This window comes from Acomys minous (genome assembly GCF_964271855.1).
Source record: "Acomys minous genome assembly, chromosome: 7".
Classification (NCBI taxonomy): Eukaryota; Metazoa; Chordata; class Mammalia; order Rodentia; family Muridae; genus Acomys; species Acomys minous.
This window is the reverse complement of record NC_140488.1, coordinates 109269310-109287076: the sequence shown is the minus strand read 5'-3', so window position 1 is coordinate 109287076 and position 17767 is coordinate 109269310. Positions and strand designations below refer to the sequence as shown.

Here is a 17767-nt window from a genome sequence, read left to right as displayed (position 1 = left end):
GCAAGTGAAGGACTTGTTTGAAAAAATTCAAAATTCTGAAGAAAGAGATTGAAGATGACATGAGAAGATGGAATGATCTTCCATGCTCATGGATCGGGAGAATTAACATAGTAAAAATGGCCATCCTACCAAAAGCAATCTATAGATTCAATGCAATCCCTATCAAAATACCTACACAATTTTTTAAAGACATTGAAAGTTCAATTCTGAACTTCATATGAAAAAACCAAAAAACCCAGAATAGCTAAAACAATCTTGTACAATAAAAGGTGCTCCGGAGGAATCTCCATACCTGATCTCAAACTGTACTATAAAGCAATAGTAATTAAAACAGCATGGTACTGGCACAGCAACAGGCTGGTTGATCAGTAAAATCGAATCAAACCCAGATATGAATCCACACACATATGGTCACTTGATTTTTCGACAAAGAAGCCAAATCCATTCAAAGGAAAAAGGATAACATCTTCAACAAATGGTGCTGGTCTAACTGGAAGTCGATGTGTAAAAATAATGCAACTGGACCCATATTTGTCACCTTGCACAAAACTCAAATCCAAGTGGATTAAAGACCTCAACATAAAACCAGAGACACTAAGTCACTTAGAAGAAAAAGTGGGGAAGAGCCTGCAACATATTGGCACAGGAGACAATTTCCTGAACAGAACACTAACGGCCCAGGCATTAACGTCAACAATTAATAAATACGACCTCATGAGGCTGAGAAGCTTCTGTCAGGCAGGAGACACTGTCATGAGAACAGAGCGACAGCCTACAGACTGGGAAAAGATCTTCACCAACCCTACATCTGACAAAGGTCTTATATCCAAAATATATAAAGAACTCAAGAAATTAAACACCACCAAACCAAATAACCCAATTGAGAAATGGGGCTTGGAACTAAACAGAGAATTCTCAACAGTGGAATACCAAATGGCTGAGAAACACTTAAAGAAATGCTCAACCTCCTTAATCATCAGGGAAATGCAAGTCAAAACAACTCTGAGATTCCATCTTACACCCATCAGAATGGCTAAGATCAAAAATTCAAGCGACACCACATGCTGGCGAGGATGTGGGGAGAGAGGAACACTCCTTCATTGCTGGTGGGAATGCAAACTAGTACAGCCACTTTGGAAATCTATCTGGTGCTATCTCAGAAAAAAATGGGAATAGGGCTTCCTCAAGACCCAGCTATTCCACTCCTTGGAATATACCCAGAAGGTGCTCCAGCACACAACAAGAAAATTTGCTCAACCATGTTCATAGCAGCCTTATTCATAATAGCCAGAACATGGAAACAGCCTAAGTATCCCTCAATAGAAGGATGGATAAAGAAACTGTGGTACATATACACTATGGAATACTACTCAGCTATTTGATATTTTAAAAAAATGGGCCTCTTGAGAACTAGGCTATGGTTAAATGCCCATGAAAATGTCGCCATGTTGTGATAAATGTTAAACCTGAGAGATATTTTTTACCATTCTTCTGTTTATAAACAGTTAAATAGTGACTACAGTATGGGTTCCCTCCTGGCTGCCTGACATCTTAGGCATTCAGGAATGCCTTAATAAAGGCCCCCACTGATAGATCTGGCTCTTACTTGCTTAGCATACTAATCAATTCAGCCCCTGCATTCTATACCCATTCAGTCCTTCATCATTCCCAACATGAAAAACTATAGCAGCAAGTCTATGTCTTCTAGTTCCTCTAATTATCACAGACTAGTAAAGTTTATCCAGACTGTGACAGAGGTCAAACACACAAATTAGGTTATGTATCCTTTCAACAGCTCATCACAAACTCTTAACACATGGAAGTCCTCTAATGAAGCAAGACTAAGCCTCTTCCTGACAATAATGATGATGGAAAGTTTTCCCACAGTTGATCTAGTGATACCATTAATATTGAACATTAATAGGTCAGTTAACATTGTACAGTCATTAAGATGTAGCACATGCTCTAGAGCAGTGGTTCTCAACCTGTAGGTCATGACCCCTTTGGAAAGTAGAGTGATCCTTTCACAGGGCTTTCCCAAGACCTTCAGAAAACAGATATTTACATTGTGATTCATAGCAGTAGCAAAATTACAGTTATGAATTACCAATGAAAATAATTTTATGGTTGGGGAGTCAGCACAACATGAGAAACTGTATTAAAGGGTTGCAGCATTAGGAAGGTTAAGAACCGCTGCCTTAGAAGGTTCTAGAAGCTGGTGAAGACTAAAATAAGAAATTTATGTTATAGCACAGATATCCATGTTCTAAAATTTTTTCATTTGTAGGAGAAGTTCTGACCTTGGTCTATCTTTCTCTCTTTCTCTCTCTGTCTCTGTCTCTCTGTCTCTGTCTCTGTGTCTCTGTGTCTCTCTCTCTCTCTGTCTCTGTCTGTCTGTCTGTCTGTCTGTCTGTTTGTCTCTCTCTCTCTCTCTCTCTCTCTCTCTCTCTCTCTCTCTCTCTCTCTCTCTCTCACACACACACACACACACACACACACACACACACACACACACACACACATACACAGGCATGCACACACATATACACAGGCATGCATACACACACACACATATGCCCTTTTTCAAAAAGCAATGTGATTTATGAATTACTTTTCTGTCTTATTAACAAGAATATATCTTCCCCATTTGAAAACACCAGCTTAGACTGGTTAGAATACAAGAGCAAATTTCACACCATCACTGTCTAGTCAGAGTAAATCTTCCCACTTTCCTTTTAGGAAATACCTTTGGACAAAATTGTTCTTTCTCCTCGAACAATACCTGCAAAGATAAGCCTTATTTTGAGATCAAAGTGGATTAACCTACTGGTGACTAGACTGGTAGTCAGATGCCACCCACTGCACATGTGCACAGTTAATAACTTTTTTGAGCACTTTTATATCATAATAGGTGGTAAACATTACCATTGTTTTCATCCTATCCCATTTCTTCATGCCTTCCATCACCCACAGTTCTCTTCATAGGCCATGCAAGGCCCCTGAGCCCTGTACAAGTATTTGCTCAGTGTGTCCTCACTACCAGCTCATAAATACTTTAAATATCACTCCTTGTTAGGTTCCTGAAGGAGTAAATATAGTCATCAACAATCTATGCATTTTTCTGACTTGTGAACAGAATCCCCTTGTGGAGCTTAGCATAAATATTTATGAAATTCAAAATATGCCTTTTATCTAAGGAAGTCCCATTTAGGCTTTATTGAAACAGATCAATCAATGATATTCAATCTGTCTGAATGTCTTTTGATTCTTCCTCTGAAACACTGAAACAATCTGACTGCTCACTAAGCACACCGCTGCTATGTCCCTGTTTCCAAGCCCCCTTTCATGGCTGCAATATGGCAGAAGCTTCCTAAATGTTCTCCAAGCTTTACTTATTCCCTCAGCTGCAGCAGCTGGCTCCCAAGATCCTGCCTAAACAGATGCTAAACTTTATTGCTCTGCTACCTGAATCCTACAGCCACACTTATCTTTTTCTTTTCTCGCTTTCTTTCTTTTTTCCTTTTTTCTTTCTTTCTTTCTTTCTCTCTTTTTGTTGTTGTTTTTCGAGACAGGGTTTCTCTGTGTAGCCCTGGCTGTCCTGGACTCACTTTGTAGACCAGGCTGGCCTCGAACTCATAGAGATCTGCCTGCCTCTGTCTCCAGAGTGCTGGGATTAAAGGCATGAGCCACCATGCCCAACTAGCCCCTACCCTGCCCCCCCCCAACTTAACCACACTAAATAGTGAAGCCTATCCAGCAGTTGTCAAGGGCTTCGCTGACTCATGGCTTCTCTGAATTCATGTGTGAGTACTTGTGCTCTTTTCTCTACTACTAACAGCAGTACACTGGCCTTTTTGGTCTTCCTTTAGCAAATTGGACATGCTTTCACTTCGGGTTCTTTATGCTGCCAGTTTCTCATGCAATGTACAGATATTTCACAAACTATATGAGCCAGGGACCTGACCATCAAGGATGGAGTAGCCTTCTTGCTTGTTTCTTTGAGAGATTGCTTTTGTCTGTCTGGCGGACACTTTGCCGAAACATTTGCATGGTTAATTCTTTCACTTATTTTAAATCTTTTCTTGTCCAGGGTCTTTCAGGAGCTTTCACTTCACTAAATTATGGCCAATTCAAAGTATTAAAGCTCATATATAAAGATTTCTCAAAGAGAGATTTCAGCAATATTGAATTTCTTGCTTAACAAAAAGTTTAATACATGGTAACTTATTCCAAGAATGACTTCCGAAAGAATAATTGATAAAACAATATGTTACTCCAAAATATTTGGTGCTTTTTCTTTCTTAAAAGAAAAAAATGTGATACAAAAGATTTTCCATATATATATATATATATATATATATATATATATATATATATATACGCACACACATATATAATAACAATTTAAGCCTTCATTATGCATCTGACCTCTCATTTTAACATCTGCATAGAAAATTACAAAATGACTTCAAGGTTCCACTTTTCCTGTAGAATACCAATCAACTTAGGAAACAGTACAGTTAATTTTTAAATATGTCCTCTGAAAAGTAACGTGAAGGATGAAAGTCAGAACCTCCAATGAACTCATTACATTTGATTAAATCATGTGGCTATTTAAAGACCCCTCGTATGACTCCACCTTTAAACTCTAGTTTGCTTTTTCTTTTCCACTGCAGGTTTCTGGGCCAAAGCTAAGGCTACATTCCACTCAATAGCATAAACAACATGCCCTGACATAAGGAGAACCCAAACCCAGTCATGGATACTAATAAAGCCCAGTCCCAGAGACTATGTGTCTCTTTACAGTAGTATACTTACTCTACTGCTGACGGACGTCACACTGCGAACACTTGGGGCCGGTGACCTCTGAGCGCCTGGGATTCCCCCATTGTTGTAGCTGCTTTTTGATGCTCTTCGTCCAGCCTCCTGGTCAATGACATCTGATGAAGTGGTACTTCCCCTAAATGATAGGATAAAGCACACTCTAACTTTGACAGACAGCCATGGAAGGCTCAGGCCAGGGAAGGCTTATGAGGAAATTGATGACGAATGTGAATTTCACCAAGTTCACTAGGGCCACACTGGAGCCTCTCAGCAGATTTCATGATACCTTCCTCAAATACCTGCAAGAGTTCACTAGGCCTCCATGCCCCACATCCTGACTTGTCTAGCTCCACTGTCTTTTATAACCTTCCTCTTACCTGTCTAATTTTATACCCCAGTTTTCATCAGGATGCCAAGCCACCCCATATCTCTAAACTGACCAAAACTACATGCATGTGTAAGTCATTTGCATCCCTTGTCCCCACCTCTTTTCCATTCTTTACCCATGTAGCCATGTGTGTTGTTTGGCATCTTAGTTCCTATGCTTTTGACAGTCTTGAAGGTATTCCTATCACCTGTGGCCTTCCATGTTATCTCCAGTATCTTCCTTGGTGCAGAGTCATTCAGTTTTACTTAATCAATGCTTAGAAATTATAGTTCATTTCTCAGTCTGACTCATGGTGAATAACAAGTATGCTATAAAATAGTGGCACTGGGTAAATGGGCTCAAATCACTTTCATGTTTGAGAAAATGATTTGATTCCATTCAGTGATGAGAATAGCAATTCCTGCTCAGGAGGTGATCACAGGGTTCTGATTCAGTGGAGCATCACCAATGAATATACAGTTCAGATGAATTAGAATTCAAAAGAAATATTAGTCCCTCGGAGGCCTGCTTTTTTTCTGAGGAGAAATGGAGGAGGAGCGCATCTGGGAGATAAGGGTGGGATGGGACTAGGAAGAGGGGACGAAGGGAAAACTGCAATCAGGATGTAACGAATGAGTAAACAAAATTTTAAAAATTCGTTCTTATTTTATTCCTTATTCCCAGAAAGTCCAAAATAGGCCAGTAAGCAAAACTTTTTGACATTTGTGTTTTTTAATTATTTTTGTAAACTATATTAGTAAGCATATAATTGATGGGGCATACCAGCAACTAAGAGTGATTAGGGTTTAAAGTTGATCCAACTAAAGCGAACCACTAATGGAATAAGGAAAGAATTTCGTTTTCTGTTTTATTCTTTGAGAAGGGGGTCTCACTGTTTAGTTGTGGTTGGCTTAGAATTCACAGAGATCTGTCTGCCTCTGCCTCTCATAAGGGCTGATATTAGAGATGTGTGCTAGTACACTGGGCAAAGAAAGAATTGTAACAATGTTTGAAGATCCATACATTATTACCAGAAAATAAATCTGGCATAAGAGGGAGCAGGCAATGACCACTGTAGCTGCCAACCATGACTCCTGAATATCTTTCTGGCTGGGCAACAGAGAAGTCACCAAAGCAAACGAATCATCAGCCCCAATGAACACAGTAGCAGTATTCACTATATATTCACTGTTCATCAATTTCCTTTTCCTAAACATCACTGAAATATAATTTCTATTTTAATGATGAGTAAAGTGAGTCTTACAGATGTTAAATAAGACCAGGGCATAACGCTCCCTACCAGTCCTCCCAGTCCTCCAGGGGCTGAGGTTGGGAAATCATAAGTCTGAAGCTAGCCCGGACTCCTTAAGTGACATCTTATCATAAAATAAAAAGAAGGGAGAGAGAACACTCATTCTTTCTCTTTCTGCCTGGTTTTTTTCCCTTCTTGTCTTGGAACAAGTCAAAAGGGGGAAGGGAGAGGGCACTGGGAAGCAAATAAAGATAATGTGTGATGACATACAATGGATGAAAAATTCACAGTGAACTCTATTACCTTGTCTGCTAACCAAAATAAAAATCAATAAAAGAGCTATTTCAATACATACATTACTGCATAACCATGCTGTCACAAAGTTAATACCCAAAGAAGGGATTAAACACAGTATTGTACATCTACTCAAACACTGGGCTGATTTTTGCTTTTTCATGTTGATATCACATATCTCATTAACAGCAATTCATCCCAAGCAGAATTCTGCATTAATAGAATGTAGAAGCAAGGAAAGGACCAAAGAACAGCCAACTTCAAGTTAGCTTATGGACATTTGACTAAGAGAAGTTTGAGAAAACTATGTAGCATCCCTTTGATAGCATGTAGCATCTCTGGCCTCCTTTTTCTAGGGATAACCCTCAATTACAGTGCTATGGACAAAGCTCAGAGTCCTTTATGACTGTGTTTGTTGATTTTGACAAAATAATGTGTTTTCTGTTTTATTTACTTGAAGTAATTTAGAAGTCTAAGTTTGGAGAACAACTACCCACAGCAGACATTGCACGTTAACAACAGCTACGCACATTCATACTTTCCCACATGCTTCCGTTCATCTCAGAAATCCTACTTAGTTTAGGAAGAGATCTGTTCTCTACCCAAGAACATGTCATGACCACAAATATGATCTTCAGGACAATACTAGCCTAGAAACAGCTCTCCCTATTGTTTTAGCAGGGGAAAGTTCCTTTAAAAATGTCTACTGGTGAGACTTGCAAAGAGAGGTCAAGAACTTGCAACCAAAAGGATTCATGTGAACACTCTGCTTTGATCTGTGTTGAAGGTCTTCCCAGATCTAAGTGATTTTGACAAATTTTCCCATCGTGATTTCAACAGGGATGAAAGAAAAAGTCCTATTCATTGCAGACGCTCTGGCACTTAGCTAATCAGAATGATGACATTTACCAGGCTAACCTGTAATAAGGGAAAATATTCTTGTGATCCTAAGTCAGCTACTGGAAATTATTGTTGCCAACAGCATTAGCTCAGAAATGACATAAACTTTCACATTTGTCCCTGACATTTACTTGTCTTAAAATATTTCCTTTTGATTGATTAAACTCAGAAAAGGTTTCATCTAAAGAGACCCAGAATTTTAAATACTTAGGTGCCAAATGTTTTAGATGTTACTTAAAATATGACATAAATAGATGGCCCTTTGCCACTTAAATGGAAAGAGGATGATAGCATCTGTGTCAAATGTAGAGAAGTTTGAAAGCCAATTAAGAAAGCTCAAATTTTGATTCTGATATCATGTTGCCATGATTTAAATATGTATTAGAGACCAGTGGCAACAAATGTTCAGGCTAACTTGGCTAAGGGGAAACTGGCAAGAGGGATCTACATTTGCCAGGGTCTGTGGAACTTAGTTATATTGGGTTACTGAGAGACACTTTCTCTGGATTAGAAGAGTCTCGTCTCTTTTAGCTTATGAAATAGACCTTGAAACCTTTGTTCTCCCTAATTCCACAATGTCTCTAAATATTGATGATGCCTGCTAGAGTTCTCTGTAGAGGATCTAAGAATAGGATAAATACTATAATTTAATGCACTGCCTTTCTGGTTTCTATAATGCTCTCCCAGGAGTGCTATCTAGGAAATCATTTTCCAAGACCTACCCTTTCTAGAATGGCTGATAAGGTTGAGCCTGCACTACCTCATTAAGTGAGTGTGTCCAGAAGACACCATTAATGTAAGAGTCACTAACACTGAGACAAAGTCATACTGTATGGTACCACACAAAGTATGCATGATATTCTTTCTGGGCCTTAGAAGCGTCTTTATCTTCTTTTAGTTATTTTAACTGTGAAATGAATATATAGAAAAGACGAGAAAAAGAATTCATAGTTGTAAGTGAGATAAGTCTGATAAATGAGAAAGAAATATCAAAAATATAAAAAGAAAAGAAGGAAAGGTAAAACTCAATACTCTCTCCCAGTCTTTGATGACCCCAAATGCTACCTCTTTAAACTGTCTTATGTGAGATAAAACTTGACACCTTTTGGCACATCTGAAACACCAGACTGGATACTCTGAGCATGTAATCTACAAACAAGTATATTGTAAAACTGCCTGGCTGATTCTTATACACAAAAAAAAAACCCTGGAAAACCGTGTGCTAAACTGCTCAGTAAGTTCATTGATCTCAGACAGGTGTCCACCTGCATTCACCCTTCCCACACTTCCTATTTATCATAGTGCTCACATGGAAAGTGCTGAGCTGCCCACATGGTGACTGTGATAAATGAAGCTGTATTTCCTGGTTAAGTGAGTGACTGTGAGATACTAAGGTTCAGCAAAAGGGTCTGTGGATTGCAGTATTCTCATATAATATTTTCATGGCTAGCAAGCTACGAGTAATTTCTCATTTTTAGATTGGTGATAAAACAAAAGAAGAAAAATGTGATACATAAATAGTATATGAAATTCATATTTAAAATAGCAATAAATGAAATGGCGTTAGAAAGCAGGCATACCCTTTCATTTATGTATTGTCTGTGCTGCTTTCTTTCTCCAACAGGAGAATTGAGAGGTTGAGATGGAGAGCTTGTGGGCCATAAAGCTAAACATGTTAGCTTGAATATGTATACCCATTCACAGAAATATATAAAAACACAGATATGCTTGTCTACACTTAAAAAATCAAACTATTTGGAGAGGCCAACATATTCCAAAGGCATAAGTTGTAGACGGGTTATAACTACAAATTTCTAGCTACAGAATATTTGTGGGACTCTAGACCTCAGTTGTCTCCTGCTGGTAAAGTATATGAATGGGATGAATCCATATTTCTCTGCTCCATCATTATCCTCTCTTTATTACATCAAGATCCTGTTTTCTTAAGCCCTCAATTGTCTGATAATACTGCTTTAGGCTGTTTATGACAGTTTGTGGCTTTGGTTGCCCAGTCCTTGCTTCTAATAGAGAGTGATCTACTTACCCAAAAGAGGTGAAAATACAAAAATAAGGATTTGTAGACCTGGATGCTAGGGCAATGGTGGCACAAAACTAATATAATAACCAAATAATAATTGATTTGACTTAAGGTCCACTCCACAAATGGAAATCTCCCTGATGTTACTTGGGTGTCCAAGGACCAGAGACTACACAACCCAGGAACCTAGGGCAAAACCAAATAATACCCACCTCACAAATGTCATCAGATATACTGGGCCAGAAGGCTGAAGATGATGCTTCAATGTTACAAAGAGTGCTGGGTGACTGTTCAGGTAGAAAGCTGTCTCTGTCATCTTCTCATTTGGGAAGCTACTAACCTGCACTTCCTGTTTACTCAGGTAATTAATTTTATTCCTTCTCAAGTCTCTGCTGGGGTTGAAGACCAGATAGTTTAGTTTTACAATTAAGCTTAGTTGTTTAGGGGTTTTTAGGTCTAGATAGATGTTTTAAGTTGATAATGATGAGCTAGGGTAGATATTGATTTACATTCAGAATTGTAGATGCACTGAGATATGAAAGATGTTTTCTTCAAGGCTGCCACATACAAATAGCCAAAACACTACGAATGTAACATTTATATAATTCTGGATTGTTTCTGGTTCTTCTTGCTGAAGGTAGTTTATTGTATATATGTGTAATAATATAAATGTATATGTAAAAAAGAAATTAATTTTAAAAAAGAAAAATATAACCGCCTTGGCATGAAAAAATAAATAAAACAGTGATGAAATGACCTCTAATGATATACTCGGAGAACAGTGCTTTACTCAGCTATTCATCAGAGAGGCTTCCTCCTGAAGTAGATGGGAACAAATACAGAGACCCACAGTTGGACACTATGCAGAGAGAAAGGTCTTGGAACACTCTGCCCTGAATGGGATGTGTCCCTCAAATCTCTCCCCTCAGAGTTCAGGGAAACCCATGGAAGAAGAGGTGTAAATAGTATAATAGTCATAGAGAATGGAGGACACTAAGAAAACAAGACCCTCTAAATCAGCATGAACAAAACTCATATGAACTCAGAGAGACTGAAGCAGCATGCACAGGGCCTGCATGGGTCTGCACCAGGTCCTCTGCGTTTATATTATAACTTCTAGTTTAGGGGTTTTGTGAGGTTCCTGAGTGAACAAATGAGTGGGTCTATGATTCCTGTGGCTTCTCCCGGGCTCTTTCGCTTGTGTTAGTTTGTCTTGTCAACTCTGAAGTGATAGTTTTTGTTTTCTCTTATCACATTTTGTTTTTCATGTTCGGTTGGTATCTCTTAGAAGCCTGTTTTTTTCTAATGAGAGACAGAAAGGAGTGACTCCAGAAGGGAGGGGAAGTGGGGACGGGCTTGGAGGAGTAGAGGAAGGAGAAACCATAATCAGGGTACATTATGTGAGAGAAGAATCTATTTTCAATAAAAGGGAAAACGAAGAATAGATATTAGTAGAGGTGGACAAATGAAAACAAAAGCATGGAAAACAGCTGAAGCTAACTTTCCTACAGAAGGCAATTCTTCTGTGCCTCAAAACTATCACACACACACACATACGTATGCATGCATGCATGCGCGCACGTGCACACACACACATGCACACTCATACACATGTGCACATGTACTCATGGATGCACATGCACACATACACACTTAAACACATACACACACTCACGCATAGACACACACACACACACAGAGAGAGAGAGAGAGAGAGAGAGAGAGAGAGAGAGAGAGAGAGAGAGAGAGAGAGAGAGTTTTGAATGTGTGTTGTGAGTCGTGTCTGTTTTACGTAGGTCAGCACGCAATCTTGAGTGTCAGTTTTCAGGTATCATATACCTGTCTTTTGACACAGAGTCTCTCAGTGACACTGACTTCACCAAGTAGGCTAGCCTGGCTTGCTTGCTATGGTTCCTCAGGTATAAACCCATCTCAGTCCTTCCCCAATGTGCTAGTATACTGCAAGCATGTACCACAGTTTTCTGACAGTTTTAAAAGTGAAATATCAGTGTGAAACTCAGGCGCTCTATCCACCACACTCACATGTAAATTCATAGACTAAAATTCACATGTTTTTAGAGATACAATATATGTAAAAACAATTTTTAAAGCTTGTTTTTTTTGTAAGAAGTTTGCTAAGCAAACTATAGTGTTTCATCTAAAGTAAGGGGTTGGGGGACAAAGCAGTGTTGACTATGTATGTGATCACAACTCCAAGCTAGAACCCTCCCACCTTGCTATAGAATACTACCACGGAGGGGAAGCTGTCTACTGACATCTCAATTGCAAGGAGGAAAATAGGAAACCTTCTCAGGACGTGAGAATAATGTCACTTCTAATGAAAGCAGAGGCAAGATTAAATCATAATATGAATTTAATATACTTATTTTCCTCCAATGATATACATATGGAAAGACAGTGTTTTTAAATCATGAAGGTACCAAATAAGCTCTATTTCTAGGGGACCATGAAAACTAGAAAAGTGGCACTTTGGATGAGGATGAAGTTAGCTAAAGGCTGAATTTAATGGTGTGATCTCTGATTTGGGGCAGGAGCCAAGCAAAGCAGCATGTGAAATTTCATAGACAGTGTGACAATCAGTCCTGGGGCTGATTGTGGAGAGCAATTAAAAGTAAAAGTGTGAGAAGCCGCGCTCACATTCGCCATTATAAGATGGCGCTGACATCCTGTGTCCCATGCTAATACAACTAATCTGTGCATGTGCAAAGGGATTTTCCACTTGTTGTGCTCTGCCTCTCCCGTGGCGTCATCTCGCCCGATGAGCAACAGCCAATCAGGGACTGACACATCCTAGGCGGAGCTTCCGAGGGGGTTGGAAGAGCCGGTAGCTGGACAGTTGACAGTTGGGAAAGAAGCTATATAAGGGATGGGTTTCTGCTGTTTGGGGTCTCCATTTTACTTGTTGTAAGCTTATGCTCTCCCTCTCAAGATGCATTAAAGCTTTACTGCAGAAGGATCCTGTTTGTGTGTGCAGCGTCGTTCTTGCTGGCGAGACGGTAACGCTAGCCACATCTGGTGCCGAAACCCGGGAAGACCACACCATCGTCAGCACCTTTGGAGACCCCCTGACTACAGGGAGGATTCAGAACTGCAGGGTTGGTAAGTTCGGAGAGGTATGCGTGTTTCTGAAATTTTTGGGCTGATTCTAACTGTAATATTTACTGCTGTAATTGCCCTTCTCTTGTTCATTTGTTTCAAGAGGGCAGTAGATGAAGGACAGGTCACCCAAGAAGAAGTTCAGGATAGCATGTCAGAAACCGAACGTAGTGAGAGGTTGGGTGCGCGCAGGAAAAAGGATGCCCATAAAAAGAAAAAGGCTCAGGACCCTCCTGTAAAAGGAGTGCAACCCCCCTCAGGACCTAGTAGGTTTTATCCTTTAAAGGATCTTGAGGCATTGAATATTGATAGCTCTACAAGCTCTAATATCTCTGACAATGAGACTCCTGATTCGGAGGAAGAAGCCGAATTAGAGGAAGAGGCAGTCAGGTATGAGGAGGAGAGATACCACCTAGATGAACGAGAGGGTAATAAAAAACCCTCCCTCAATTCATCTCGCAGGGTGGCACCCACTGCTCCTCCCACCTACGAACTGCAGTCTGGATTTTCCTTCTGGCCGGAAAAGATTCGTACTATAGCAGCTAATCTGTCAAAGAGTCTCTTTCAGTTTATTTTACAGAATTGGACAGCGGAGTTTGAACAGACCTTAAGAGAATTGCGGACTGCTATCATTCAAGTCAATTCCACACGGCTGGATCTGTCACTTACTGAGGGATTCTTGTCGTGGATATCCTCAGCCTTCTCCTTCTTTAAAGAATGGGTTGGGGTTGGATTGTTTGGAGCTGTAATCTGCTGTGGATTAGTGTTGACCCTATGGTTGGTCTGTAAACTCAGGGCTCAAACAAAAAGAGACAAGGTGGTTATCACCCAAGCACTTGCTGCTTTAGAATCTGGGACCTCCCCTGATATATGGTTAACCATGCTGAAGCAATAAGTCGCTGGCTGCTCAGCTCTTGCACCCTCAGAGTCTCATCTCATTGCACGAGGTAGAGTGAGTAAGCTTCAGCAGCCCTGGAGAGTTGCATAGCGAAGCATTGCAGTAGAATGGCTCTGCGGCATATATGAGCTAATTCTAGGGAGGCATGTCATCTTGCATGAAGGTTGCGTGCCCCAGTGTCCTTCCCCCAGAAAAAACGGCACAGGGCCAGGCTATGACCTCTCCGGGTGAAGAGCTTAGGGGAGAGTTGTGTATGCAGGCCTGATATTTTGTTTGGGGATTTGACCTCTGTCTCCACTCTCCCTGTTGGGTGTCTTATTGCTTCTTAATAATAATAAAAGGGGGAGATGTGAGAAGCCGCGCTCACATTCGCCATTATAAGATGGCGCTGACATCCTGTGTCCCATGCTAATACAACTAATCTGTGCATGTGCAAAGGGATTTTCCACTTGTTGTGCTCTGCCTCTCCCGTGGCGTCATCTCGCCCGATGAGCAACAGCCAATCAGGGACTGACACATCCTAGGCGGAGCTTCCGAGGGGGTTGGAAGAGCCGGTAGCTGGACAGTTGACAGTTGGGAAAGAAGCTATATAAGGGATGGGTTTCTGCTGTTTGGGGTCTCCATTTTACTTGTTGTAAGCTTATGCTCTCCCTCTCAAGATGCATTAAAGCTTTACTGCAGAAGGATCCTGTTTGTGTGTGCAGCGTCATTCTTGCTGGCGAGAAGGTAACGCTAGCCTCATAAAAGAATAATTTTAGTGTGTGTGTAAGGGGATCAAAGAGGAAAGAAAAAACGACAAAGAGAGTGGGCATGATAGTGTGCAAGGGCTCACGGTAAAATGCTTACCGTACCTTCCAGTACTATGAAAGAAATGCTGTCTAGAAATACAGCTTCCCCACTGCACCCACTCCTACTAACCAGCACATTTCAGGCTCAGTGTTCTCTGATTTTCATACACTGTTAAGGGGACACTGCTGGCACCCCACCTAAGCCCTCATACCCTATTACTAGTTCTATATAACTCTCCATAGTTTCTAAGGGCCTTTCTGATGGTGTTTTGCACTTTGTGCCACTAATATTTGCCCATTGCTGCTGCAGCTACAGGCCTAGAAATGCCTTGGAATCTTTCTCCCTCTCAACCACATGGTAGAATACTTTGATAAAATATACAATTCCTAGTTGAATTTGAATTTCATATAAACTTTATTAAGAATTGGAATTGTCTAAATATCTCACTGTGTATACATGTACTAAAAATGCTATTTATGCTAAATTCATATTTATCTGGATACCCTTTATCTTCATTTGTTAAGCAAGAAAACCCTGCACAGAGGAATCCATAGTCAGTAACTGACTTGGATCAGAGTAAAATGGCCTGGCTCCTCCAAATGCAAAGGGGCATGCCATAATTTGTACTCCTAAGGCTGCGTCTGGATCCTCAGACTCAGTCCTTACCTGGGCTACATTATTACCTAGCTTTTCCTTTCTCTGTTTTGTCCCTCCTACTACCTTTTCAATTTTTCTCAAAATCAGTTTGCTAAGATGCTAGAGAGAAGGCTCAAGTGGTTAAGAGCACCGGCTGCTCTCCCAGAGGACCTATGTTCATCTCCTAGGACCCACATGGCAGCTCAAAACTGTTGGTAACTCCAGTTTCATAGGATCTGATGCCGCCTTCTGGCCTCTATGGGCACCAGACACACTTGTGGTGCACAGAAATACATTCAGGCAAACCCACAAACAGATAAAATACATTTTTAAAATTTAAGCCATTTGGATGATAAATCACTTGCATGAGTCCTCGTCTGGAGATCTGTGTCTGTTAGAGCACAGCAACCACTCCCTGGAGCTTAGAAGGAATTTGGAATAGCTGCCATGAGTACCATCCCATTTATTAACTACCGTTTGCAACCTTTTAAAACTGTCCTTTGCTTTATGTGTCCATTCCCTAGCAACAAGGGAACGGCCATTTGTCATGCTTTCCTGAAAGACTGCTATGCCTTTCCTGTCTTGTTCATATCTCTCCAGCTTTGAAACTACCGAAAAGAAAGAAACCACTTAGGCATTTGATGAAACATCATTTCCACTCATATAATGATGTGAGTTTAAAAAAAAAAAGTCTTAGCCCAGCTGCTCCAGGAAAAGACCAATGAACCATGAAGAAATATGTTCTTTCAAGAAAAAGGAAGAATAAATGCTAAGCTGGGTTAGGTCGTAGATGAAAGAGATGGGCATCTCATTTCAGATGATAGTTTAGAAAAATAGCTCTCCCACCTTCATTTTTTAAGGAATCACTTGGACCAATGGAATGACGCTCATTATGGCAATCCATTAATGAGTCATCACCAAAATCAATACATGTTCCAGGGAAAGGAGGCTTTGCCCTATGAATCTCTTGAGCATTTTCCTTTTCTTAATAGGAAAGCATTGATCTGGACATGCTAAAGCCAAACAACTCTCATGACACTATTTGGATTGTCTACAAACCATTTGAGGTATTCACAATTTAAAAGAAAACTGTAATTGGATGCTGGGGTGTTGTCTTCCACAATAGATGGCTTCCAGCAGGGATGCTGGAAGGGGATGACTCAGCTCTATTTAGGAAGCAGGCCACTGAGACTTTGACCATGCCCCAGTGGGCACATAGATAACACAAACTGGACATTTTTTTTTTGCTGGGGGGAGAGGGTCTCAAGGGTGGGGGCTAAACAGGAAAGGACTAAGAAGCAAATATATGTTGTAAAATCATCAAAGAATCAATAAAAATATTATGTTGGACAAAAAGATAGTCTTTTTTGCAGACTTGAAGGAGGCATGTGGGAGAGGTTGGAGGGAGCATAGGGAATGAATACAATAAAAATGGAATGTTTGCATGTATGAATTTTCCAAAGAATAAATACAAATATGTTTAAAGTCTATTTACAGTCTGTCTTCCAGTTTATAATTATAAGAAAATCTTGTGTCAAAACAGCAACATTTGATGAAACATGACCATATGGCATTTCTGCTTTACAATTATTCATGCCTAGCAACAGAGAAGACAAAAGGCACAAACCCAGCCGGAGTGATTTTGGAATAACAGTATAAACACCTTGATCATGGGGAGAAAGCCTCTCATTCTTGATGGGTTAGTAAAATTCAAAATTGCAAGATCTAATTTTGCTTGATGGGCCTGGGATCCTCTGTTTACTTTAAACAAGGAATCCATTCTTTCCTCTTCTTATACACTGCCCGTGTTAAAGTGTTAGCCTGAAGTGTAAAACCATATCATGGTTCTGGAGAGATGGTTCAGGGGCTAAAAACACTGGCTACTCTTCCAGAGGACCTGGGTTTGATTTCCTGTGTCCATATGGCAGCTCACTGATCTCTGTAACTCCAGTCCCAAGGAATCCAATGCCCTATTCTAGTCTACACAGGTACCAGATAAGCACCAGTGTGTGGAAATGTATGCAGTACAACACCATGTACATAATAATAAAAACTAAATATATTAGTAAAAAATAAAACAAAATGGCTCCATCACAGGGTTCCAAAGAGGCTGAGAAGAGACTGTCACTAACCTACTCAGAGCCAAGGAAGCAAGAAGGAAAAGATGCTTTGCTTACGTCTTAATCACACAGGGAATATACCTGCATTCTTGGATGTTTGAAGAATTCTGTACACAATACAGATCCTCTAATAGTGGATCGATCATCTCGTTATTATACACATTTTCCCTATAGTCTTATGTAAAGTGACATGTAGAGGAATCCTAGAGCTAAAAATAAAACCAGCAGGAACAGTTATCATGACATTAATAAAAATACCATCGAAAGAATGTCTCGTCTGTGGGAAAGTTCTGATCTATATACTAGATTACAGTATATGAGCTGTTGGGATCCATATTCAGTGCCATAGTTAGAAATAAACAGACAGTGTTATGAGAAAAAGAAAATTCTCCTTGTAGAACCTAAAGAAAAAGCAATGGAAATAGTAGCAGGACTCCTGCAGCCTGAGCAACCAACCCCTAAATGGAGTTAACATGTAGATAGTACAGTGTATCATGAGAGCAGATACATTTTCTTACTTGTAACTTTGATA

At 40.1% G+C, this 17767-nt stretch overlaps 1 protein-coding gene across 6 annotated transcripts in view; it reads right to left on the bottom strand.

The window, feature by feature from the left end:
• Window positions 1-17767, bottom strand: part of SYTL5 (synaptotagmin like 5) — a 253795-nt gene that overhangs the window by 75967 nt on the left and 160061 nt on the right. For all 6 annotated transcript variants that reach the window (XM_084790778.1, XM_084790780.1, XM_084790775.1 and 3 more), the window contains one exon: window positions 4819-4960. In XM_084790778.1, the coding sequence (XP_084646904.1) occupies window positions 4819-4960 (142 nt within the window). The remainder of the gene's footprint in view (window positions 1-4818; window positions 4961-17767) is intronic.